At 41.5% G+C, this 25506-nt stretch overlaps 1 protein-coding gene across 4 annotated transcripts in view; it reads right to left on the bottom strand.

Moving 5' to 3' along the window:
• Window positions 1-25506, bottom strand: part of ATG7 (autophagy related 7) — a 249548-nt gene that overhangs the window by 208008 nt on the left and 16034 nt on the right. For 2 of the 4 annotated variants that reach the window (XM_030307412.1, XM_030307413.1), the window contains exons 2-7: window positions 25084-25256; window positions 24278-24332; window positions 16183-16300; window positions 14230-14307; window positions 10484-10600; window positions 8713-8862 (exon numbers count right to left, since the gene is read on the bottom strand). In XM_030307412.1, the coding sequence (XP_030163272.1) occupies window positions 8713-8862; window positions 10484-10600; window positions 14230-14307; window positions 16183-16300; window positions 24278-24332; window positions 25084-25243 (678 nt within the window). In that variant the 5' untranslated portion in view covers window positions 25244-25256. Of the gene's footprint in view, window positions 1-8712; window positions 8863-10457; window positions 10601-14229; window positions 14308-16182; window positions 16301-24277; window positions 24333-25083; window positions 25257-25506 lie in introns of all 4 variants that reach the window. The other 2 variants (XM_030307414.2, XM_030307415.2) reach the window with 2 other exon arrangements.

Genomic DNA, 25506 nt, shown 5'->3' with positions numbered 1-25506 from the left:
GCTCTGTGCTGATAGCATAGAACCTGCTTGGGATTCTGCCTCTCCCTTTCTCTCCCCCTCCCAGCTTGTGTGTGTGCATGCAGTCTCTCTCTCAAAATAAATAAACTAAAAAAAAAAAAAAGTAAGGAAGTGCTCAACAAACAAAAGCATGGGGGCACATCAAGGGGACACAAGAACCAACAGAAACAGCATTCGATGGCCAAGGCTGGAACCATCTGAGCAACAAAATAAATAACGTGGTATTGGATTATAATGCAAAGTATTAAATAAATACCTAGGAGTCCACACTGATACAAATAAATGATGGGATAAACAAATATATGAAGGTGAAGAGACAAGTCTTCCTTACAGAAGATTTCCAAACAATATATACAGATACTGCCTCCTCCAGGAGTAGAGCTTAATCCTTCTCCTCCTTGACAGTGGGCCAGACTTAGTGACCCACTTCCAAAGAAAAAAACAGTAACCACACAATGGAGAAACCTGGCAAAGACTACCTTAACCAAGTGGTCAAGTTTAACATCATCAGGGATGCCATGTGAGTAGCAGGTACCCCTGATATGATGTGATGACCAGGGTATTTCACCTTAGTGGCACTCTTTCTCAAAACCCGTAACCCTAATCATACAAAAACATCAGACAAACCAAAATTAAGGGGCATTCTATCAAAATAACTATCCAATACTCTTTGAAACTGTCAAGGTGATCAAAAACAAGGAAAGCCTGAGAAACTGCTACAGACCAGAGGAGACAAAAGAGCCATGACAACAAAATGCAATGTGGTCTCCTGGAATGGCTCCTGAAACAGAAGGAAGATGTGAGAAAAACGGGTAAAGGCTGAATAATGTCTAGAGTTTAGGTAATAGTAACCTACTAATGCCAGTTTCTCAGTTTTGACAAAGGTACCATGCTAATGTATGGTGGTAACATTACAGAAAACTGAAGCTGGGAGAGGGTATATGGGAACCCTCCCTCTACTGTATTTTCAAATTCTTATAAATCTAAAGTTACTCCAAAATGAAAAGTGTATCTAAAAAAAAGAAGCAGCGAGCATCTAGAGAGCAGGGAGTATCTTTTTCATCTCCCAATGATCAGTTCATATATACACAGCAGATACTTAGTGAATGCATGCTGAATGATGAAAAGATGGATGGATGGATGGATGGATGGATGGAGGGAAGGAAAAGGGTGAGTGAGTGAAAGGAGAGAGAAAGTCAGGAAGGGAAGAAAGATAGCTGGGAGAGAACCATAAATCAACCCACAGGTTTCCTTTATGGGTGTATTTTTGGGTTAAATAAAAACACGGCAGAATTTTGGTTATTCTAGATCCAGTTAGTTTTATAAGAATGGGATCAGTCCAAACAATTCCATTTATTTACTGAAATGCTTAATATGTTAAATACAAAGCAGAATCTTAACCCATATTCAGAGAAAGGAAAGAAAGGAAACAAAAGATAGGGAGGAAGGAAGGAAGGCCTCTAAGATCACCATCCAGAGAAAACCAACATTAACACCTTGGTGTGTAACCTCCCATAACTTTATCTTTGAATAAATATACTTTATTAGTATAACTTTTGTACAATTATTTTAGTATATAATTTTTATTGCTAAAGAAAAATTATATCATGCTATACATACTGTTTTATATCTCTTATTCTATTGTGAATTCTCTTCTCTGCCAATAAATATCAGTCTACAATCACTGTCAATAGTGGCTGAAGAGCATTTCATTGTTTTGGTGTACAGTAACTTTTTTCTATTTCCTATTGAAGGACAATTAATTAGCCTTCATCTGTGCTCAGTAAAAATATCTGAAAATGAATTTTACTATTGTCTTATCAGACAATTATTGTATTATTTGAAGGATATTCTGTTTTTGCTACCCTCCCTGTATGAAATGTTCTTACTCCTAACACTAAACATTTTTGCCTAGATCCATTTCATGTCTTTAACGCACACAGACAGATTCATATTTAATTCAATGCAGATTCAAATATATGACCATCATCTCAGGAAATACAGAATATCTTTATTTGAGATTTCCTCTTCCACAGGAGATGAAACATCAGCATCCAGGAAGCTTTTACAAATAGAGTTTGCAGAGACTATTCTGAGTACTGTCCCCTACTACATGAGTGGCCTAGGGCAAATGAGTCAAATTCTTCAGGCCTCAGCTTTTAAAATCTGAATCAAAGCATGCACCTATTTCACAGAGAGGTAGTGAGGATTAGAGTGTGATACTGACATGAAACCCCCACCCGTGTAGTGCTGCTAATATTATTATCGGTGCCTTCAAATCCCCAGTCATGAGCCTCGCCTAAGTAATTCTGATGCAGTTGGACCTGTCCACAGACTTACTCTGCAAACCATTACAGAAGGTGGTCTTGTAGACAAAAGAAAAAAAGCCTGGGGGGCCATTTTTCATTACCTTGAAAAGTCTGGATTGGCTCTATGTCTTTCCATTCTCTGTAAAATGTGGTCCATGCACCAGCAGAGCATCACCTGGGAATCTGTCAGAAATGCAGAATCTCAGGGGTGCCCGGGTGACTCAGTCAGTTAAGCGTCCAACTTTGGCTCAGGTCATGATCTCACAGTTCATGAGTTCAAGCCGAGTGTCGGACTCCGTGCTGACAGCTCAGAGCCTGGAGCCTACTTCAGATTCTGCGTCTCCCCCTCTCTCTGCCCCTTCCCTGCTCACACTCTGTTTCTTTCTCTCTCTCAAAAATAAATAAACATTTTTTAAAAATGCAGAATCTCAGACTCCCTGTCTCCAGCCTTGCTGGATCGGAATCTGCATTTTAACAAGGACCCAGGTGATCTGCAGTGAGTAGGGAGCACTACTCTGCCCCTCAACCCTCTCCAGCCTTGGTCTTCACATGTGAATGTGCAGGAGAATCACTTGGGAAGCTTTCAAAATTCCTGTTGCCTGGGTCCCATCTCCAGAAGTTCTCATTCATTGGTCTGGCACGTGGCTTGAGCATTAGTTGTTTTATTTAAAAGCACCCCAGGTGATTCTAAAGTACAGCCAAGTTACAAAGACCTCTTGAGAGTCTGTAGCGATTTCTCAAAGTACGGTCCACCACACACACACTCCCTCGGTACCATTACCCACGTGCTTTGTGACCTCCTCTGGTGATTCTTGTGTGCACCATCATTTTGGCACTAGCCACCTCAGGTCTAGGATTGCTTAAAATGGAGTTCATTGCATCCTATATTTTTCCCACGGTAGTTGTGATTATTTGTTAAACCAGGGTATTTTCTTGATTCAAAGGCACCACAGATTATAAAATCCACTCTCAAACTGTACAGAAAAGGAAATGTCACGACATCAAAGATACAATACAACTGCAAGAAATTCCTGACTTTAGAAAAATTAAAATGTGAGGAAGAAAGCATTTTAGAATGGAGGTCATACAGGATGCATTTCACATCTGTTTCTCTTGCTGGCCTCTAAGCTCTGTGAGTGTTGGAGCAAGGTCGTCTATCATATGCATCTTTCCATCCCTGGTGCCTGGCATGGTACTGGCTAGTCAGCAAACTGTGCCGAACAAATGACAGAACCGGCCAGTTTCTCCATGCCCCGCTATATGGAAAGCTCCGTCTCTCATGCCCCATCTTCAGGCAGGGATCCTGGGGGGCGGCTGGAGGGAGGTGATGGCTGAAGTTCACATCGAGGACCATGGTGCAGCATCTCAGCTGGCTCCTTTCCCTCCCCTGTCCTTTCTCAACAGCACAGGTTCTCCCTCCAGTGACATTTTGACCCTGGGATTCTCCTGGGTAAGAATGTGACAGTTTAATCTCACAGGGTTTGCTCTGAGAAGCGAGAGAACTCGAAGAATGATGTTTCCCCACCCAGGGCTCCCTATGAACAAAGAAGCTGTCTGCCTTGAATTCTTCTGGTCCCGTTTGCTACCACCACCACCTGGGACACTTTTGTTGCCTGCTGTCAATCATGACAGAAGGCATCTGCTGGACAAACTACATTTATTGATCATCGCTTCAACTTCAAATTTTTAAAAATTCATCAAAGACATGTACAACTCTATTATCCAGCAAGAAAAGGGGGAGAGGGGAGACACCTGCATTCTACTTCTGTGACATTTCAAGCAGCTTAGAAGAAAATGACCTGATGTGGTGAAAAAAGCTGATGTGGAGGTCAGCAGGCATGCGTCCTAATTCTACAGCTACCTGATTTTCAGCCTTGGGGTGTGAGCAGGCAGGCATACAAGTGTAGGGGGAAAACAGACCTTGGAGAAGGGCTTTCCTCACCTATAAAATGGAGACGTTGTATCATTTCATCTCAAAGGATTCCTTCTAGCTTCAGAATTACAGAACTTTAAAGAACATTAAAGAGAAAAAAAATCCTACATAGGTTATAAGACAATATAAATTTCTTAGGTTCAATCTTACTGGGTGTCTAAAGGCTACTTAAGTTTTATTTGGGAAGAATCCAGATAGTATCAATTCAGAGAATACTTTTTGTATAGAGATTCTTGAGTTTCAAACTTTCAAATGTGACTCAATAAACCTGGAATCTTATCCAATGTCCTGAGTCACCTACTCTCATATGACCTCTCTATGCCAGGTTTCTCACCTTTGGAGAACTCTGTCTGGACACAGACACTGGAAACAAGGCAAGCACTTAATGATGTGAACTATAACAGCAATGTAAATAAACTCTATTGTAGTAACTTCACTGACCTCTCTGTTCAGTTCAATCTTACTGTTACATAGTTCTCTACCTTCAGTCTCAAGGTTCTCTTTTCCTAACCCGCAGAGAAAACAAGGGGATAAATTCCAGTTTATCAAATATTTTCTACATTTAGGTGTTATCATCTATAAATGCAGAGTTGGAAGTAAGTGAATTTATTTATTTATTTTGAGGGAGAGAGAGAGAGTGTATGTGTGTGAGCAGGGGAGGGGCAGAGAGAGAGAGAGAGAGGGAGAGAGAGAATCCCAAGCAGCCTCCACACTCAGTGGAGAGCCCGATGCGGGGCTCAACTTCATGACCGTGAGATCACAAATGCAGGATCATGACCTGAGCCTATATCAAGAGTTGGACGTTTAACTGACTGAGCCACCTGGATGCCTCAGAACTAAGTGAATTTAAATTATAGAAGTTAGACTATCATATTAGATACTACAGGTGGGTGCCTAATTTCAAAGAATGAGCATATTTCTGACACTAAATACAAAGGCCATGAGGTAGGAAGGCAATAAGAAAAAAAAAAAAGAAATCTTTTTCTGAGTAGGAAAAAACAGGAGTAAGTTTCTTGGAGCAACCTGACCTAAGAGGAGCTACAGGGCTGGAATGAACTGCTAAAGAGAAATCTATCACCCATAAAGGGAGGTCGACGTGGAGATGCTTCAGAGTAACTCTCTTACCCACGTGAGGCATGCATGAGTACAAAAAGCAAGCATCCAGACAGGAAAATGACGGAACACATTTGACATGAGGCTGAACGTCATTTAGTATTTCTTTGATGATGCAAAAGTGATTTCAAAATCTTTAAATGCTTTCAGAACCAAATCAGGTACCTCAATCATTGTAGGAATTATTAGTCAGCACAATGCTAGGTAGGCCAGCTAAACTGTTTGGGTAAATAGATTTTTTTTGTCTGGTGGTAGCAGCAGTCGGAAATAACCATGGGATAGGAGTTCTGCGTTCTCCAATTGGCTTTGCCACAAAGTCATTCTGTGAAGCTAGGCAAATCACTTCCTTTTATCACACAAATCAGTAGAAAAAAACAAAATGTAATTGGAAAAAAAAAAAAACCTTGTTTATAAGGCTGACGAAATAAATGCTCCTTTCTACTTGGCTGAGAGCACACAATTCACTGAAGTGGTTCAGTCATGTTCTGGCTATGGTCCACCCAGCTATTTGCTGAAAAAATTCAATGTGAGAAAGAAAAGAGGGTGAAATTGTCAACTTGAGTACCCTGGGCTAGAGAAATTTCCACACTGATCCCATAAAACACACTTCCCTGACAAATGGACATCTATTACTCAAACACTTGATGTAACAGGAAATGCGCAAAGGTGATTACATGTTTTAAAAGTACAGGACAAAAATTCAAGTATCTAATGCACAGCGATGTCACAGACAGCTGCCAAGATGTGGAGTTTGCTAAGTGAAGAAATAGCCCCGCTAATAGCATACCAATTGCTGCTCCTTGGCCATCACTCTTGTCCGAAGATTTTTAAAACCCTAGAATTAAAGGCTAATGTTGTTAAAATTACAAAATGTATCCCAAACATCCAATCTTCAACGACTACTCTGAAGAAAGCAGAAGACCCAAGCAAGCTTTCCTAAAAGACTGGCAACAGAACAGTGATATGGGCTGTTTTTGATGGAATCACAAGCAGTGGCTTGAAAGACAACTAATTGTTGGTGATGCAGCGTCACCGTGACCAGTGTGGAATAACATTTCGCTGAGGGAAATAAGAACTTAAACAAGGCCAGTCTTTAACCGATGCAGATGTGTAAAATGTGTAACATCCCAATGCTGGTAAAAGGTGCATGGCTGGCAGGAGGGCAAACTGCACAGTGTGTGAGTCCCAGTTATAATAAGCAATGGTGAGCCAGAGCTGGCTGGAACAGAAAGGGGAGAGCCAGCTGTTACCAACTCTCCCCATCTCTTGCGCTCTGGGACCTCACACTGGTAGCCTGATGCTGGCCACAGCGGGAGTACTGGAACCCCAGGAAGAAGCAAACGCTACACGGTCAGGGTTTTGCCCCACCTGAGAGCTAGCTGTCAAACACTTAGCAGGACACTACCGATCGGACACCTTCAAGTGTCCAAACTCTTTAACCCAGTCATTCTGTATCTATAAACTCTTCCTTCCCAAGAAATAATTCAAGGTGAGTGGGGGGATGGCAGGAATTTGATGCACAAGGAGACTCCTAATATGGAAGACGTATGAGAAAACTATAAGTCAAAAATGTCACGTTATCTATCTATCAGAAAGGATGTTGACACAGACTGTGACAGTATTATGCTAAAATCTACAATAAAAGAGAATATAGTATAATCTTAGTCTTTGAAAAACAGGAAAAGATTAGTAGGAGATATACAAAATGCTTACTTAAGAAACAAAAACTTAAAATGATAGTTGAATGGCTTTGTGAGAATTTAAAAGCAGAAAGATGCAGCTGGAAATGAAAATAACGAATGGAACCATACTTAGTGTAGTTCATTTATCTGACAGTATTCTCAAACTTGGCACACAACATTGTCCAAACTACAGTGATGACCCATTTTGGAGTCCAAATCACTTAGTGGATCACAACTGGTATTTTTCAAAAAGACAGAAAAGAAGAGGATAGAAAATAGAGTGCAAAGCACTGAAGAAAGTATTATTTTGTGAAGGAAAATGCTAATGTAAATGGGGAAAAAATGTACTTAAAGAAAGTATCTTAAGTTCAGGCTAAGGAATAATAAGGACATCAGTTAGAGGTCTCTCTTTTCTCAACTCTGATATGTCTACATGGCTAGTGAAATTATCCTACTTGATTTCACGACTTCATAAAATTCATTAATTTTTTATTTTTAATTTACAATCTCTTATATGGCTGAGATAGCTTACTACATATCTCATTACTTCTAAAAGACACTCACAGTACTTTTTGATTCATTCAGAAGAATTTTTATTGAGGACCTAAGACAAGTGCTAGACACTATGGAGATGCAGATACATAAGACACAGTCCTGCCCTTGGGAGCTTACTATCTAGTATGGAACAAAAGTTATTTGACAAGGGAACAGAACAGTAAATGAAGAACAGGGAATAAATGTAGTGAGATCAGAAAAGGGAAGATCTATGAGAAGGCTTTACTGTGGAGCTAGGATCCCAACAAGGAGAGTTTCTTAAGATCTTCACAGGTAGAGATTTCAGATGACACAATGCAAGGTCAAAGAGAGATATAGAAAAAGTCCTAGGTAGACTTGATTAGTCGGTGGTGGTGGTGGGGTTGTCTAGTTAAAAACAGGAAAACCTGGGGGGCGCTTGGGAGGCTCAGTTGGTTAAGTGTCTGACTTTGGCTCAGGTCATGATCTCACGGTTTGTGAGTTCAAGCCCTGCTTCAAGCTCTCTGCACTGCCAGCGCAGAGCCTACTTTGGATCGTCCATCTTGCTCTCTCTGTTGCCCCCTCTCAAAAATAAAAATAAACATTAAAAAAAAAACCAACAACAACAGGAAAACTTGGTTGGAACAATGGTTTATGAGGAAAACAGTGGAAGAATGAGGCAGGAAAGGTGGCTTGGAGCCAGAAGGAAGACACCATTAACTTGTGATCATTGAAAGATAGGGTGGATGTGAGCAGTTTAAAGCAGATTCTTCTATTGTGGTGGTGTGCAAGACGGAAGCAAAAAGACTAACTGTCCAGGAGAGAGGTAAGCAGGGCTTGAAATACGTGGTAACTCTAGAAATAAGTTAAAATATAGATGCAAAATATAGTGCAACAAAAACTGAAATAACTTTATCACTAATAGGAAGTGAGGAACCCAATAGGAGGTGAGCTAGGAAAATGGAGGAGAAAGTGATCTGGGAATGGCAGGGGGTGGGAAAGGGTGAAGACAAAGAAACGTTGTACAACATTCTTTGGAGGGCCAAAGAAATCTGAGTTTGAATTGTGTAGTAGTCTATCATAACATGAACATCAGATTTTTTTTTTTAATGGATGATAAAATGAAACTCAGAGTTTCTCTGACCTTTGTCCTTTGGTCTTGGAAGAAATCACCGTAGTGTTTAAGCAGGGAAACCAGCACCACGTTCTCATCATACTTGATTAAGAAGTAAGGTAGCGCTGGGACTCCTTCTGTTTGACAAAGATCATCATATGCACGCTCAAGGGCTTGAATCTAAGAACAGGAAACATTGAGTTATTCTCCAATCACATATCTAATTCTGAGCTAAAAATTAACATAAAAGGTATTTTCAAGCCAGAAGACTGGAAGTGACTGAGCATACCCCTGTTACTCTTTTGCAGCAAATGAACACAGAAGTGCCCCCCAAATAATACCACTTCACTTCTGTGTAACACTTCCCATGTGCATGGTGGTGTCTTAGGAGCACAAGGAGACATTTTTATGGTGCAGCATGGTGGTTCCCTAAGATGTTAACCACAAAGGTGTACAGAGAGAGCTCCAAACATTATTTAGCTCCTGTAATAACCAAGCACTGAATCCATCACTGATTAATTTTACCCTGAACCTCTCCACAAAATAACAGCATTATTGAGACACACCTCACTTATTATATAATTCACCCACATAAAATACATAATTAAGTGTGTTTTAAGCATGTTCACAGGATTATGTAACCATCAACTAATTTTAAAGTTACCTTTTTTTTTTTTTTTAAGTAATCTCTATACTCAATGTGGGGCTTGAACTCATGACCGTGAGATCAAGAGTCAGATGCTTTTCCAACTGAGCCAACTGGGAGCCCCATCAACATAACGATTTTACAACATGTATGTCGCTCTTAAAAGAAATTCCATATCCATCAGCAGTCAGTCCTCGTGGTGTAATCCTTTTCCTCTACTTACACTTATTCTTGGGAAACTAGTTCCACAAAACCACAACCTTTGATTTATACTAAACAAAATTACTAATTTTTGATCAATAAGGGTTTCTCCCTGTTGTTAGAATCCTTGGTTTTTTTTTTTTAATTTTTTTTTTTCAACGTTTATTTATTTTTGGGACAGAGAGAGACAGAGCATGAACGGGGGAGGGGCAGAGAGAGAGGGAGACACAGAATCCGAAGCAGGCTCCAGGCTCTGAGCCATCAGCCCAGAGCCCGACGCGGGGCTCGAACTCACGGACCGCAAGATCGTGACCTGGCTGAAGTCGGACGCTTAACCGACTGTGCCACCCAGGCGCCCCTAGAATCCTTGGTTTAATGACTGACATGCTTCATGAATCCAAATCATCTTGCCACTCAAACCTTGCCTCAATGACAATCAGAATATCTGGTTGAGGGTCTGTGTTGTACTAGTTTGATTATTTTCATTGCCCTCCTTCAGACCACCTCTTTCTTATGGTCTTCCTTAGACCACAAAGACTACCTTTGTGTGTACCATTCCTGATGTAGAAGTTCCACAACTTGGTGTGAGGGTAGTGGAATGTCTTCTATTTGGTTTCAAAGACTCTCTTCCCAAAGTATACTAGTACCTTGGGATCTTCTACAATGAAAGTGAAAACCACATTTTGGCAAATTCTTGCAGACTTTCAACATGTTCCTATAGCTCCTCTACTGGCTCAGCCTTTCACCAAATGTCACTGAATACCTGGAAAAGTATCTTGGACTACTCCTTTGGAATGATTCTACAAACATTTTGTAAATAAGTCTGCTCCTAGTGCCACCTTTGGAGGATTCCACAGTGACCAACTCTTCATTCAGACAACTGCCTGCCTTTAGATAAAGTACTCAAGCTCATTAAGTCCAATTTTACCTGCATTTTGCTTTATTTGTTGATACCTGTTTTGGTGAAAACCTTTGATCCAAGCCCACTGGCCCCTGAATGAGGGGTAGACTCTCTGGAAGGCAGAGAGCAGGGAAGCAAAACCAATAATAGAAGTGGTACTTCTTTAGATCCTAGAAGAAAGAATATAAGAGGATTATAACCAATGATGAAACTGAAATGCATTCATTGATGTAATTCCCCAACACCACTTAGACACATTGAGGCGCACAACATAGAATCACCTGGTCAGAAAGTCTTATCTCCAACAGAACTCAGGATAGAATACAGAATTTCTGTCTTTCTCCTAAAATATACCCACACACCAAACAATAATATATCATGATAAACATATTTATCATCTACTTGCTAAAGAAAGTGTTGACAATTATCATCATCACTGTGTAATACACAAAACCATCCCAAGAGGTAACTATTATCCCATTTTACAGACAGAAAACTGAAGCTTATGGGGGGGGGGGTGAAGGAAAGAACTTCAGCCAAACAAAGATATTGATTAGTGGAGAGGGAAGCAGAATTCCATCTCCAAAATATCAGCTTCCTCCGCAGAACCACACATACTCAATGACCCTTCTGGGGAGGCACAGCCACCAAACATGGTTATCGCTCTTCACAGTCAAATGAATTAGCATGGTATTGAAGAAGCTGTGCTATCCATAACCTATATATGCCTGAGATAATAAAATGCTGCTTTCAGAAATACTTTGTTGGTGAAATTCAGGTCAACAATTATTAGGCACTTGCTATGTACAAGGTAATACATTAGACACTCTGACAATAAGAAGATAAATAAAACCCAGTCCAGCCCTTGGGCAGCTCACTCTCTATACAGGCAGAGATAAAGTGAGTCATGAGTCACAGAAGAGGTTCTAAGAGCAAAGGAGCATCAGCGATATGAGATTACATCTTCAGGGGTATATTTGATGGCTCCCCCACCAGGGGAAGTGAGGCAGGGGCAATGACTCATGAAGCTGTTCTCTAGATAACTGTTTCCACCCAGGTTGGATGCTTTTGCCCTGAACTCTTGCAGCCTTTGTGGCCTGAATCACTCATATTATGGGATCTCACAGTTATCTCAGTGTCTGACAGCTTCTCCATCAGTCTGTTTATTTGGCTAATCAATGTTTCTTCTTTAATCTTACTAAGAATAAACAATAGATAGTTGTTTGATGACTTTTTGAGACAAAATTCATATACCATAAAATTTACCATGTTAAAATATACACCTGAATGTTTGTCTGGGGGTACTGACAAGGTTGTACCACCATCACTCAATTGCAGAACATTTTCATTGCCCCAAAAAGAAAACTCCAATAGTAGAAACTCTCATTAGTTTATTAGTTAGAAATACCCATTCACAGAATTCCCCATTCCCCCTTCTCCCCAACCCCTAGGAACCACTAATCTATTTTCTGTCTCAATGAATTTGACTATTCTGAGATTTTCATATAAATGAAATCATACTAGATAACTTTTTAAATAAATATAAATGTATACATAAATGTGTGTCTAGATGAGAAAGCCTAGTCATTATAGATTCCAGTCTCTAATTCTGCCATTAATTGATCAACTGACAACAAATTCCCTTTTGACAACAGCAAAACAAACTACAAAATAGAAATTAATGAAGTGCCTGTTCCTTTGAATCCTAAAAACAGCAGAAAGAAAAGCAAAAGTACCTCCAGAGATTATACTCTCTTCTTTGTATTTAAATGATTTGTCATAACTGATCTTTAGTCAAAGGTTAAACAATTCAAGATGAAGGACTTCATAATTTCTAAGAAGCTTTATCAGATCATCTTCAAAAGCCAAAAGGCTTGAATTTCTTAGAATTCTTTTCAGGATACAAAGGATCTTGATAAAATTAAACACAAAGCCCTTTGTATTTGAAGATTTTAAAAGACAGAGACTTAATTTTTTTTTTTAAGGTAGGCTAAGAATGGTCAGTAAAAAGGGCAACAGGGCCAACACACGCGCTAACTCTAGGAAATGCCTTAAGACTTTAACTAAGAGCTAATGTTATTTTTCTTATTAAATGCAAATTGTCGATTCTACTAACTAGAATTCTTGGTACAGAAAATATATTGATGTTAAAATAACAAACCCAGAAATCTTTAACTAGCACCACTTATCTCTCTCTTAGTGGCAGATCTACAAAACTGCTCAAATTTACAGACAAATTATTAATGCCAAATTGCAGCTAGTAATCTCATGAAGAATTTAAACATTTTTCTATCTCCCCCACTATTACACAGAAAGCATTATAACTCGTTAGGAAATGTGCTCCTTATAGATAGCCAGCCTTTGGCATGACCTTCAGTATGACTTTTATCATTCTCTCCTTTGCCTTGGGCAGCAAATCAGGCAGCATTCAGAAGAAACAGGATTAGTTCAGGGGGCAGGAAGAAAGGTAAGACCTATAACTTGGTGAAAGAAAGAGGTTAGTGGAGGAGAGGGGGGAGGGGAGGATGAAGGGGAGGGAAGGGAAGGGAAGGGAAGAGGAAAAGAAGAAAATAAAAGAAAGGAAGGAAGGAAGGAAGGAGGAAGATAGACAGATGTGGGGAAGAAGATTAATATTCAAAGCTGATGAAGCTGGTAAAACAGTACACTTAATACACATCAACGTCGATACGTTTATATGCCTTCTCTAGAGAATTTATCCTAAAGAAATAAAATGAACAGGAAAAAAAAATCAGTATGGCCAATATTGTTCACTGCAGCATTTTACAAAATAGTGAATATTAGAAACAACCTAGATGTACAAAAACCTATAGAACATACACTTGACAGAATATTATATAGTCAACCTAATTATAAAGGCTAAATTCATTTCATATGTAGATATATAGAGACATACACTCATGTACATATATGTGTACATACACCTGCGTGTATGTGTGTTAAGTGTGTGTGTGTGTGTGGGGCTCATATCTCTATCATCAACCCTTTCATTTCCCCATATCACCCATCACCAAGACCAGGTCCTTCCCCCTACTTCCCTAGGCATTAGATGTTACATTTACACAAAACATTTTTCTTTCTTAAAAAACCACAACTGTTGGGGCACCTGGGTGGCTCAGTCGGTTAAGCGTCCGACTTCTTCTCGGGTCATGATCTCACGGCTGGTGAGTTCAAGCCCCACATCGGGCTCTGTGCTGACAGCTCGGAGCCTGGAGCCTGCTTCTGATTCTGTGTCTCCTTCTCTCTCTGCCCCTCCCCCACTTGTGCTCTGTCTCTATCAAAAATAAATAAATGTAAAAAAAATGTTTTAATAAAAAAAAAAAAAAAACACAACTGTGTGGACAAACTATGTAGAGCAGTGTGAACTCCTCTAGTCCAGAAGCTGCTGGAGGATAGCTGGGATCCCCAAGATGTCATCTTTTTCTTATGGTGATGGACCCAGCAACTGAGCCCCACAGACTATACTGAATAAAGACTTTAGCAACAAAGAACCACTACTCCCTGAAGCTGATTTTATTGTGTCCTGAATGACAAGACTTGCATCACTGTGTTACATAAACCATGCAGTATGTAAGATCAGTAAGAATGAATTAATTTTGCACCGGTGATAAGTGCCAGCGCCTTCGGGCCACTAATCAAATGAGTGTTTCTTGACCAGCTCTGATTTAAATAACACCAGGTAATAGCTTCAGTGAGAAGTACACAGACTGCCCTATTGGCACCCAGGGCTCGGCCAGGGCATCTCAGCAGTCTAAATGTGACCGAGATTCTATTTACTTACTGCAAATGTCAAGAGGAGGAACTTGTTGAGGAGGACAGGGTTTTCGAGGGCAGCGCCCGATTTTACGGCTTCCCAAATCTGCCAGAAGAAAGAGAAGTGTCAAGGCAGGTTCTCAGGCCTCTCTGAGTTTCTCACTCTCAAGACAAGCACAGAGGTGAAGAGCACCAGGGCCCAGCACCACTCATCCCAGGCAATAAAGTGGGTTGTTACCTCACTCTGGCCACTTTGCACGGCCTCTCCACCAGCCACACTCCATGAGGGGCCTGGGGAAACTGAGAGAACGCAGAGTGTTCCTCTCAGTGAGTCTCAGCATCCAAGGAGGCAACCAGGACATTTTCACGCCTTCATTATTTCCTCCAACAAATATTTACTAACTGCCTATTATCTACCAGGCACATCAGGATTACAGAATAAAAGACACAGTCCCTACCCTCAAGAAGCTTTGGGTCCCAGGAGGGAGACAGGCATAATTGTCTGAATGCACCACCAGGTAGGATGTGCTACCTCAAAAAGATGTGGAAATCTTGGGAGGAGCTCCGAACTGGGCTGGGGAGGTGGGAGGGAAAGGAAGCAGGAAGGGGTTCCAGGAAGCAGTGATTTGAACTAGGTACAGGGGATTTCTGGAAGTGCTGTTTGGGATTATCTTGCCCTGAGACAGGAAGGTAAGACAATGAGGAGTTGATGCATACTCAGCAAGTACTGTGGCCAGAAGCAGAAGCTGGCACTGGGCTGCAGCTGTTGATCACAAGATGTTTTAGTAGCTAAGATTAGCTGCTATACTTTGTGTTACTAAACAAGACAAACGGTTGCACCCACAGGAGCCACTGGGTGGAAGAGGGAAATTAGCAAAGAGAAGTTCCTGCTATTGACATGATCACCTTGGAGGAGCTAGACCAGAGAAGAGCAGGCCCCACTTCTGATAAACTGAGAGGGTGGGAACTGCTGGGGAGTGTGGACAGGGGTGAAGGCTGAGCCCCAGCACAAGGGGTGGGATTTCTGTGGGAAGCAATCTGTGATTTTTGATGGTGGATGAGGACCTGACCCAACTCTTTGGAGACAGCCTTTTAAATGTGCAGCCACAGCAGGAGCCCAGGAGCAGTTGAGTGGCAGGCCAAGGACAACCATCATCACCTGGGTCACAAGCTACATGCATCTCGAGGGATGTAAGGGATACCAAAGGCAGAAGACTTCCTTCTCTGACCATGGCACCCACATAAATAAGACTCTTTCGTTCAAGACTAGTGCGAAGACCACTCGATTAAGTGCGTTAGAGGGGATTGGGATAAACTGTCCTACCATTTTAATTCCTCACACTAACTCAGATATGAACAAGTTAAGGGAAAGACACTCCCGGCAGAGAGAACACCATGTCCCAAGGACAGAGGTGAGAACCAAAGTAGGTGGAGTAATTATAAGTGATTTGCTGTGACAGGGTCAGAGAAGGTGAGGGCAAGAGTGACAGGAGAGAAAAGCCACAGAGACCACAGAGGCCAGGCCACAGGTGCCTTGTAAATCAGATGGAATAGTTTATATTTAGCCCGAAGTATACTGGAGAGACTATGCGATCATTTCAGAGAGCATTACAGTGCTCAGGACTGGACTGGAAAGCCAAGGAGCACAAAGAACAGAGAACCCAAGGCCATGCAAACACAGGAATAGAACTCTCAGGGACAGGTCAAGCTGCTTCAAAATGCTAATTAGAGAGCAACAGCAAAGCTTTCACAACTGCCCTGCGATGAAACTCCTGCCTATGCCCAGCTGAGAGCCTGAATATCTTCTCCCTGACTTTCCCGCCAACACAGGAGAGCTGGGGAAATAAACCAAAGCCCACGACTATCTTCAAGTACCCACTATATGCTAGTTTCCATGACAGACGCATGCACCTGATCAGAGACACTGCACCTACCGAGACCACGGAAAACAGAATACATACATCATCTTTTCCCAGCTAACCTCGTCTGCTGCTTGTTCCAAAAGTAGCTTCTTATCTGCGGCCTTGAAAGCCTCGAGTGTGTTGGTGTTAAAGAGCGTTCCAATAGCCGGACAGCAGTGGGCTGGGGTGGGAGCACTCCTGGACACAGGAGAAACATGGTTAGGCAGGCACAGCCAGGACAGCAGTGGGAGACAAAAGACAGTGCTCTGTAGGGCAAAGAGAAGATCAACCACACATTTCTTTGGGAAAAGATGAATATCCTCGCTTAGGAACTAAAAATAGGCACTGCACACACACACACACGCGCACACACACACACACACACACACACACAAAGCCTCTATATTCCCTTTACCCTAATCTCTTGGCATGTTGTTCTTCCACTGCCCCTCCTCCAGTATAAGTTGATTTCCTAGTTTTTACTCTTTCCCATCTTTAACCTGAAAGGGAAGCATCATTTATTGAACTTCCACTGTGCCAAGAACTACACAATGTTTGAATTTTCTTAACAGCTTTTTCTTTCAGTTAAAGTTTTAAGTAACTTGCCTAAGGTCACAAAAAATAGGCAGAGCTGGAATCTAAAGCCAGAACTAGCCCACTCCAAGGTACTGGGCTGCCTACTGCCTACTCCCCACTCAAACCCTCCCAGGCTTCAAGGCCCTGCTCCAAACCCTCTCTTTCCAGGAGGCCCCTCCCATTTCCTCTGGTAATGGCTGGCACAGGAAACTGAGCGTCCCATTTTAGACTGTCGTATACACCTAACTAGAGGACAGCAAGCTCCCTGCAGGCAGGGAACTTGTCTCCTTCTTCTGGCTGTCCCCAGACCTCCCCAGCCCAAACAGGTTTCATGCAGAGCTGCTGCTAAGCAAACTCCTGGTGGTCGTCTGAGTCATACAGACAATATGTGTCATACCTGGGCTACCTACCAATCTGTTGTGTCACATGTGTGTCGCACTCTACACTGTCCCCTTATAGTCAAAATCAGGGGAGCAGAAGATGAGTTACTTCGAATACAAATTCAGATGTGGAAACATCTGGTCTCTTCTCTGAAATGACTGATTTGTGTTTCAGAGGTTACATACGCCTAATATTGTTGTCAATTACAACTACTGCAGAGAGAATATATATTTTTAATGACTGCACTGATGGGAGCTGTATGGTTTCAAAGACCTTGTGTCTCTTCACTTGGAGTCTGTGTAAAACTGGGTCCACAAGGGCTGCAAGCAGAAGATCAAAACCTAGAAGAGGTGTGGAGGGGTGCAATGGGGGCAGAGGGCTCTGCCAAATGCTGTCTGTGGGGCTCAAATACCAAGTCCTGGGGAAAAAGTAACTTTACATGGTCAGAGCCTTCCCTTGGAGGGTGACAAGTCAGCAAACAGGTTGCTTCTCACAATGCTACTCTAATAAAATATTTTTCAGCCATGTGATAGGAGGACATCAAAGACAGTCTTAAGGAGAAAGAGACATCAAAAAGGGGCGAAACTCAGCCTAGAGGGAGGAGGAAGGAAGCACAGTGGTTGGCACATTAGGCCTTCTACATTCAGACTCGGCTTCAAGAAATTACTGCTGAAACAGAAGGAGCAAACCTCTGAGCTAATCTGATACTAGCACAAGAGGAAGGTACCCTTCTTCCTAAGTGCCCGAATGTCCCAGGTGTGTGAATGCAGTATCAAAGTGTCATCACAAGAATTTGAGCAACTGCCAGCACACCGGCCAGGCTCCTAGAACATCAGTACTCATGCAAGTTAATCAGTGTGGACAACCGAAGTCTCAAAGGAGAAGAACTTTTCATGAGTAAAGCTCTACCAGGGGATGTGGCCAAGGAAATAAATTTAAAGGGTGATAGTGGGAAGGAAAGCCATTCTGCCAATCTCTCCAAGTTCAAGTTCACTTGTTCTGCACAGAAGTGGCTCGGATGAGGAGTGGAAAGAGCCCTGGACTTGGAAACAAGAGAATTTGGTCCAAATCCTGGATCCTAGATACATATTAGTTTAGTTTCCTACAACTCCATTGATATGAAATGTCCAGAATAATCAAATCCATACACAGAAAGCAGATTGTGGTTGCCAGGCTAGGGGGAGGGGGCGGGGGACAGGGGTGGGAGAAGGGAAGAAGGGAGAGTAACTGCTAATGGGGTTAGGCTTTCTTTCCAGAATGATGAAAATGTTCTGAAATTGGTGATGGCAGCAGCTCAACCTGGTGAATACACTAAAAACTGCTGAATTACACATTTTAAAAGGGTGAATTTTGTGGTATATATATCTAAATAAAGCTGCTAGGAGATCAGAATTAGAAATCTTTGCCATATAGTAAAGCCAACAGTGAATTCACAATGATATATAGACTAACCAGGTAAAGAATTGATCTTAGAAAGGCCTCTAGCTTGGGCCTGCTTGGGGATGCTACTTCTAGAAACTTGGCCTTCACTTCACTCAGTCTCACGGTGCTTACCGTGGAAAGTACTGAAGCTGGTTTGCACCTGTTATTTACACCTGGCCAAAGGCAGGCATGTGGCCAGAGCTTCCAGAACACACAGGCAGGGTGGTGGCCAGGACAGGATAAATCCCCCAAAAGAAAGACAGAGGCTGTTCTTCACACCTGGAGGAACCTTTGCTTCACAGGCACAGCTCTGCATGCCCTAGGAACCTAGGAAGTCATACTCAGCCTGGGGGCATGTGCCAGTATCTCTGCTTTCCCTAATAATCTGTGAGTTTCTGTTTGCAACATTTTCTAACAGAGTCCACCGGTGTCTCTCGACCACCCACACCACATCCCATTTTGACAGCCATGCATTTAGACTGCTTTCAAGATTTCAAGGTATTTGAGCAACTAGCACACATCAGACGTGTTAGGGGCTAAGGAGTTAACGGAGACTAAGAGCCTGTGTTCCAGATGATTTTGCCGACGAGTCTTACATTCCTTAACTATTTTTTTTAAGTTTTTTTTTTTTTTTTTTTTTTTTTTTGGGCAAAGGTTATGCCCTAATCAAGTCCAACTTGAGGCTTAGAAAATACTTCTTATGACTACAAAGATAAATGTTCCTCAAGGGAAAGCCCAGAGAAACAAAAACTTTTTTTAATAAGTCAGTTTCACATTTATGCCGAGAATGTCCACCAAAATCTATTCTTTTCTTTTTAAACAGATATAGTGTACATATGTGCAGCTTGTAGCTGGGCACCATGTTTCCCAGTCTTCCTTATAAGACAGGTAAGCCCTCACGCTCCTACCAATTAACCTAAGTGAAGGGAAGCATGTCTCTACCCGGCAAGGTAAAGTGACAATTCAGTTTTTTGGTTTGTTTTTTTTTACTTTTTTTTTTTTAATGTTTATTTATTTTTGAGAGAGAGAGACAGAGACAGAGTGTGAGCAGGGGCAGAGGAGGGGCAGAGAGAGGGAGACACTGAACTCGAAGCGGGCTCCAGGCTCCACGTTGTCAGCACAGAGCCCAACATGGGGCTCAAACTCACGAATTATGAGATCATGAGCTGAGCTGAAATTGGACACTTAACCAACTGAGTCACCCAGGCGCCCCGTCATTTTTCTTTTTTTTTTTAAGTAGGCTCCACACCCAATGTGAGGCTTGAACTCACGACCCTGAGATCAAGAGTCGCACACTCCACTGAGCCAACGAGGTGCCCCTGACAATTCAGTTGCAAGCAAGCCCTCCAGAATGAGGCAGCCATAGTCCAGAACACCGGACTATTAAGTGGGCAAGAAATAAACCTCCTTTGTGTTTGGGCCATTACATTTGTGGGACTGGTTCAGCAGTACACCCTACCCAAAGACAGCAATCTCCAGTGAAAGACAGTTGATGCCTGACAAAATACTACTTCACCACTAACTGAGCCTAATACATGTACGGAGGAGGATCTTATGGTGCTAACTGCTGGCAGAGAGTCCCCATTAGGCTTCCGGGGACTCCAAGGATAAGGGATTGATCTGGGGCTACGTGAAGCTGAGATATGCCTGGCATCTATAAACGAGTACTAGGACTGAGAGCTTTTCAGCTGTGTCTTATTCTTCTCTGCATGCCCAGTGCCTACCACGTTCTATTGTTACAACACAGAGGAAGCAATCAATAAGTATTTCCGAAATAACGATTACCTCTTCACATGTATTACAGCACAGAGCACACTACAATGCAAATATTTGTTTTCTACCTCTATCCAGAGCTCTGTGTTTCCTAAGTCTTTGTGTTCCTAACACCTACACATCCTGCACTTATGAGACATTCAGTGTCTGATGAATAAATTTATAAAGATTTGCCCTACAAACCAAGCCAATGTACAGCAATAAAAACAAAGGAAGATTAATAATGAAAATAATTTGGATACAAAGAACTCCTTTCTTCTGTGGAGCTCCAAGCACTTTCATTAAACTCCCTAGCTGCCTTAGTCTGTTTGGTCTGCTGCAACAAAATGCCACCGACCAGGTGGCTTATTAACAACAGAAATTTATTTCTCATAGTTCTAGAGGCTGGAGGTCAAGATCAAGGTGCCAGCATGGTCAGGTTCTGGTGAAAGCCCTGTTCCAGTCACAGACTGCCCAAGTCTCCCTCAAGGGGTGGAAGGGGCTCCTAAAGGCCCCACCTCCTGATACCATCACCTTGGGCATTAGGTTTTCAACATATGAATTTGGGCAGGGACACAAATACTAACTAAGACCAAAGCACCAATCATCCTAAGACAGAGAGATTCAGAAAATCACAGACTTTTAAAAGCAGAAGGAACATCAGAAGCCAAGAGCTTGAGATGAGGAAACTGAAGAGGAAGAAACTAAAAAGACTTATCCTAGGTAACAGAGTTAATCCAATGTAGATACAGGCCTTCCAGGTCCAGCTCCACCACTGGGGCCGTGTCTCATTCCTGCTCATCCCTGCAAGGGCTCACCACACAGCCTTGCACACTGTGAGTATTCAACAGCACAATGAAAAAATATGACCAAATAGAGCAATTTATGTAGAAGTCATACCTGCACGATCACAGATTTTCTTATCTCCTTCAACCAAAATTTCTGGATCACTCAAGTGTAAGATGTTTGGATTTTGTTATCTGATCAAACCTAACATCTGTGAACAGCTTTTTCTATAGTTGATTGTTCCAAAGGATAAAACTATTAAAATCTTCATTAAAACCAATCTAGTGTCAGAATAAAGGTGGGAGCAAGTCTAGCTTGCAAGGAATGTTAGATTCTCCAGATCACATTAAAACTACACTGTTGATATACTCCCTTGATCATCTTCAGATAATTTAATGCTTGTACTCTGCTGGTTCTTTTCCTTATTATCTTGCAATTGCTTCAAAGGTAACTTAGTCTCTACCAAAACAAGAGATCGATTACTAGGATTTGATTTGTTCTGACAAGCAATCACAAGGAATTTATTACAGAGCAAGAAACCTCTGAAGAGAACAAGAAACACCAACACATACCTTTTAAAGGTGTAAAGACTAATATATTTTTATCAAGACTGCATTTTATTTATCCTAAGCCATTCTTTCCCCTCAAAGTATGGGGTATTATTTATCTCATATCAAATCTCTGACTTACCTGCTATAGAGGAAAGGGCTAATATCATTTTGGATTTATGTTATGCAATTAAATTTTGCAATTTGATATACAGGAATCAAATGCATTGGCTTTTGGAGAGATTTAAAAAATACATTCTAAGGCTAAAATCAACAACATAAACAACAGGTGTTGTGAAGGATATGGAGAAAAGGAATCCTCATGCCCTGCTGGTGGGAATGTAAACTGGTACAGCCACTGTGGAAAACAGTATGGAGGGTCCTCAAAAAGTTAAAAATAGAACTACCCTACCATCTACCAATCACACTACTGGGTATTTACCCAAAGAATACAAAAACACTGTTTCAAAGGGATACATGCACCCCTATGTTTACAGCAGCATTATTTACAATAGCCAAATTATGGAAGCAGCCCAAGTGTCCATCAATTGACTTGTGTGTGTGTGTGCACGCGTGTGTGTGTGTGTGTGTGTGTGTATAATTGGATATAATGGATAAGGAAGATGTGGTGTGTATATATAATATATATGATGGAATATTATTTAGCCATAAAAAAGAATGAAATCTTGCCATCTGCAATGACATGGATAAAGCTAAAGAGTATAATGGGAGGTGAAATAGAGAAAGACAAATACCATATGACTTCACTCATATGTGGCACTTAAGAAAGAAAATTAATGAGCAAAGGGGATAAAAAAGAGAGAGAGAGAGAGAGAGACATCAAGAAACAGACTCTTAATTATAGAAAACAAACTGATGATTGCCAGAGGGGCAGGGGATAAGGGCATGGGCTAAATAGGTGATGGGGACTGGGGAGTACACTTGGCACGGTGAGCACCAGGTTGACTCACTACATCGTATATCTGAAACTAATACAACACTGTACGTTAACTAACTGGAATTAAAAAAAAAACAACAAAACTTAAAAATCCAAAAATAAACAAATAAATAAAAATAAAAGATATATTCTAGGGATACTTTACTCGGAACACCCTAATCTTTGACTACTGCTACTCTGAAAAGCCAAGCAGTACTTACAAAGACCACTTGGCCTTCCCCACATCCTGCAACTTGATACTGCTAATGTGGAGAAAGCAAAAAACGTTGACCACTCGGAAGCTTTCCATTCTTCAACCTTTAATTGTCTTATAGCCCCTCAACACGGTTTCTGCTCCACCCTTCTGTGTAAAATTCACTTTGGGAAACAATTCTCAAGAACTGCAAAGGGCCTAATCAACAAATCCAATGACCCTTGCACTGAACTCTGACCTTTCTGTTTCTGATATTGTTGATCATCTCTTTCCTTCCTGAAAGCATACATCTTTGGTTTCTGTAATGCTTTTCTGGTTCTTCCTCTGCGACAGTTCTTGCCTACTCTGCTAGTTCCGTGTCTTCCTTTGCAGACTCCCCAATCAGATCCATTCACTGTTCTGGTCCTTTGTTCTTCTTACACAACAGTCTTCGTCTCATGGCCTCACGACTCCTCTACCTGGATGACTCTTCCTCCTTGACTCCAGTGCCTCCAGGGCATTTCTACCAGATGATGTCATCTCAAACTCAACAGGTTCTACAAGCTTACCTCTTTTTTTTTTTTTTTTTCAACGTTTATTTATTTTTGGGACAGAGAGAGACAGAGCATGAACGGGGGAGGGGCAGAGAGAGAGGGAGACACAGAATCGGAAACAGGCTCCAGGCTCCGAGCCATCAGCCCAGAGCCTGACGCGGGGCTCGAACTCACGGACCGCGAGATCGTGAGCTGGCTGAAGTCGGACGCTTAACCGACTGCGCCACCCAGGCGCCCCGCTTACCTCTTCTTAAAATTGTATCCACTTCCTGGTCTATCTCTGTAGAAGATAATAAAATGCCCCCAGCTACTAAGACTACAACCTCAGAAATATACTTCACTTTTCTCTCATCCCTGCTTCCTAAATTTAGCCACATGTGACCTTGGGCAAGCCACTTTACCTTCTGACCCATTGTTTCCTTGTCTGAAAAAATAGAGATTATTCACATCTGGCAGGTCTGAAAAGGATTATGTATGTGAAAACACCCACATAATTAAGTTAATGAATGTCTGTCTTCTCTCCAGCACTCCCTGTGGCCTTCAACCAGGGGAAAAAGACTCTTTGAGGGGATATGTCATATTTCTTTGAGTATTCCCATAATATAATGCCTTACACAGTGGCTTGTATACAGAAGTAGTCTAATAAATATGTTCACTGATGCCCATGGATAGGCATCTAAAGGAGTAAGTCAAGAAGTACCAATAAAGGATCACAAAATACTAACTAAAATCAAAAGCAGGTGGGATATTATCTAAATCTCAATTAATCTAGATGATACTTGGACCTAACAGGCTATGATAATTACCTGCTGAAAATAATATATCTGATAGTCCTAAGCATCTAACACTTGTCTCTGTGCTATAATGGGGACAAAAGAATCAAGGACCTGGCCCTGCTCCCAGAGGCTCCCCCAGTTCTCCCTGTGGTCCACCTATGTGCAAAGTTAAGAATGCTCATTCCTCACAAAAAGCAAACACTTTTAGATTTTAAGCAAAAAAAAAAAAAAAAAAAAAAAAAAAACTCACATGTCAAAAGCACTGAACTCCAATGTTAAGCGAGCTGGAAGCCCAGCAGAATCACCTGGACAGAAGCATTATCACATTTTCCATTATGAGTCAGTAATAGCAGCATTCATAACTAAAACGTTTGTGAATAATTTTGTTCTTTTTCTTGAGCCCAAACTGCCCTGTGCAATTCTGGTCATCCATACTCAACAGGGACTTAGCAGAAGATGCCACAGCTTTTCTGAATCTCAGAAATTTGTCAAGAATAAAAAAAAAAAAAAAAAAAGAAAGAAAGAAAGATTCACTGGGGGAAATGATTTCTAATCTCCTCCCCCAGCAATTCTAAGTAATCAGTATTCATTCTTTGGATTAATTAACTGGGGTCTCGCTACTCCCTTTCTTTTCCCCACAACAGAGGGAAAGAAGTGAAAATGAACTTGGGTCAAAAGTCAGGAAGTAAAAGGGGGATAAAAGGTGCAGCATAGGGAATACAGTCAACGTCACTGTAATCGTGTTGTATGGTGACAGACGGTAGCTACAGTTGTGGTGAGCACAGCATAACGTACAAACTTGTTGAATTGCTATGTTGTAAGCCTGAAACTAACGTAACATTGTGGCTGAACTACATTCAAATAAAAATAAGCAAATAAACAAATTTAAAGAATGAACGAACGAAAGAAATTAAGACAAGAAGTAAAAATAGAAAACAGTGAAGATCATTAATTATACAAGACAAGAGTGTCCCTTTCTAAAGGAAAGCTGACCCTATTCTAGAGGGCAGAGAAGGTGACAGAAGATGATGACATACAGAGTGAACTGTCTCCTACCATTGTAGTAATATCCCTTAATGTCCTTGGGAGCTTCATCCAGCCGATATTCATTCAGTTTCCTCTGGGTCAACTCGTGCCAGAATCCAACATCCAAGGCACTGCTAAAGGGAGCAAACTGCAATTTGGAGAGCCCAGGATCCCCCGTAGCTGCTGCCATTATTTCTCGCCTACTAATAAACAAAACGGAACACAGCAAAATGGCATCAAACATGGTGAGAAAGAAAAAAAAAACATTTATAATAAGGCATAATCAAAACAAACAAAAAATGATGGGAGCTATGCAGGCTACCTGAAGACATAACTGAAAACCACCCTGAGTAATGTGCCCGTGTTGCCAAGTTTAGCCTCCTGGCAACACAACTGATTTTCTAAGTGAAGTCCTTTTTCTAAGGCCTTTCTGGCCTTCACCTCTGTGCATCT

The sequence above is a fragment of the Lynx canadensis genome, chromosome A2 (assembly GCF_007474595.2).
Source record: "Lynx canadensis isolate LIC74 chromosome A2, mLynCan4.pri.v2, whole genome shotgun sequence".
Taxonomy (NCBI): domain Eukaryota; kingdom Metazoa; phylum Chordata; class Mammalia; order Carnivora; family Felidae; genus Lynx; species Lynx canadensis.
Note: the sequence above shows the minus strand (reverse complement) of the source record. Positions and strands in the feature narration are given on the sequence as shown.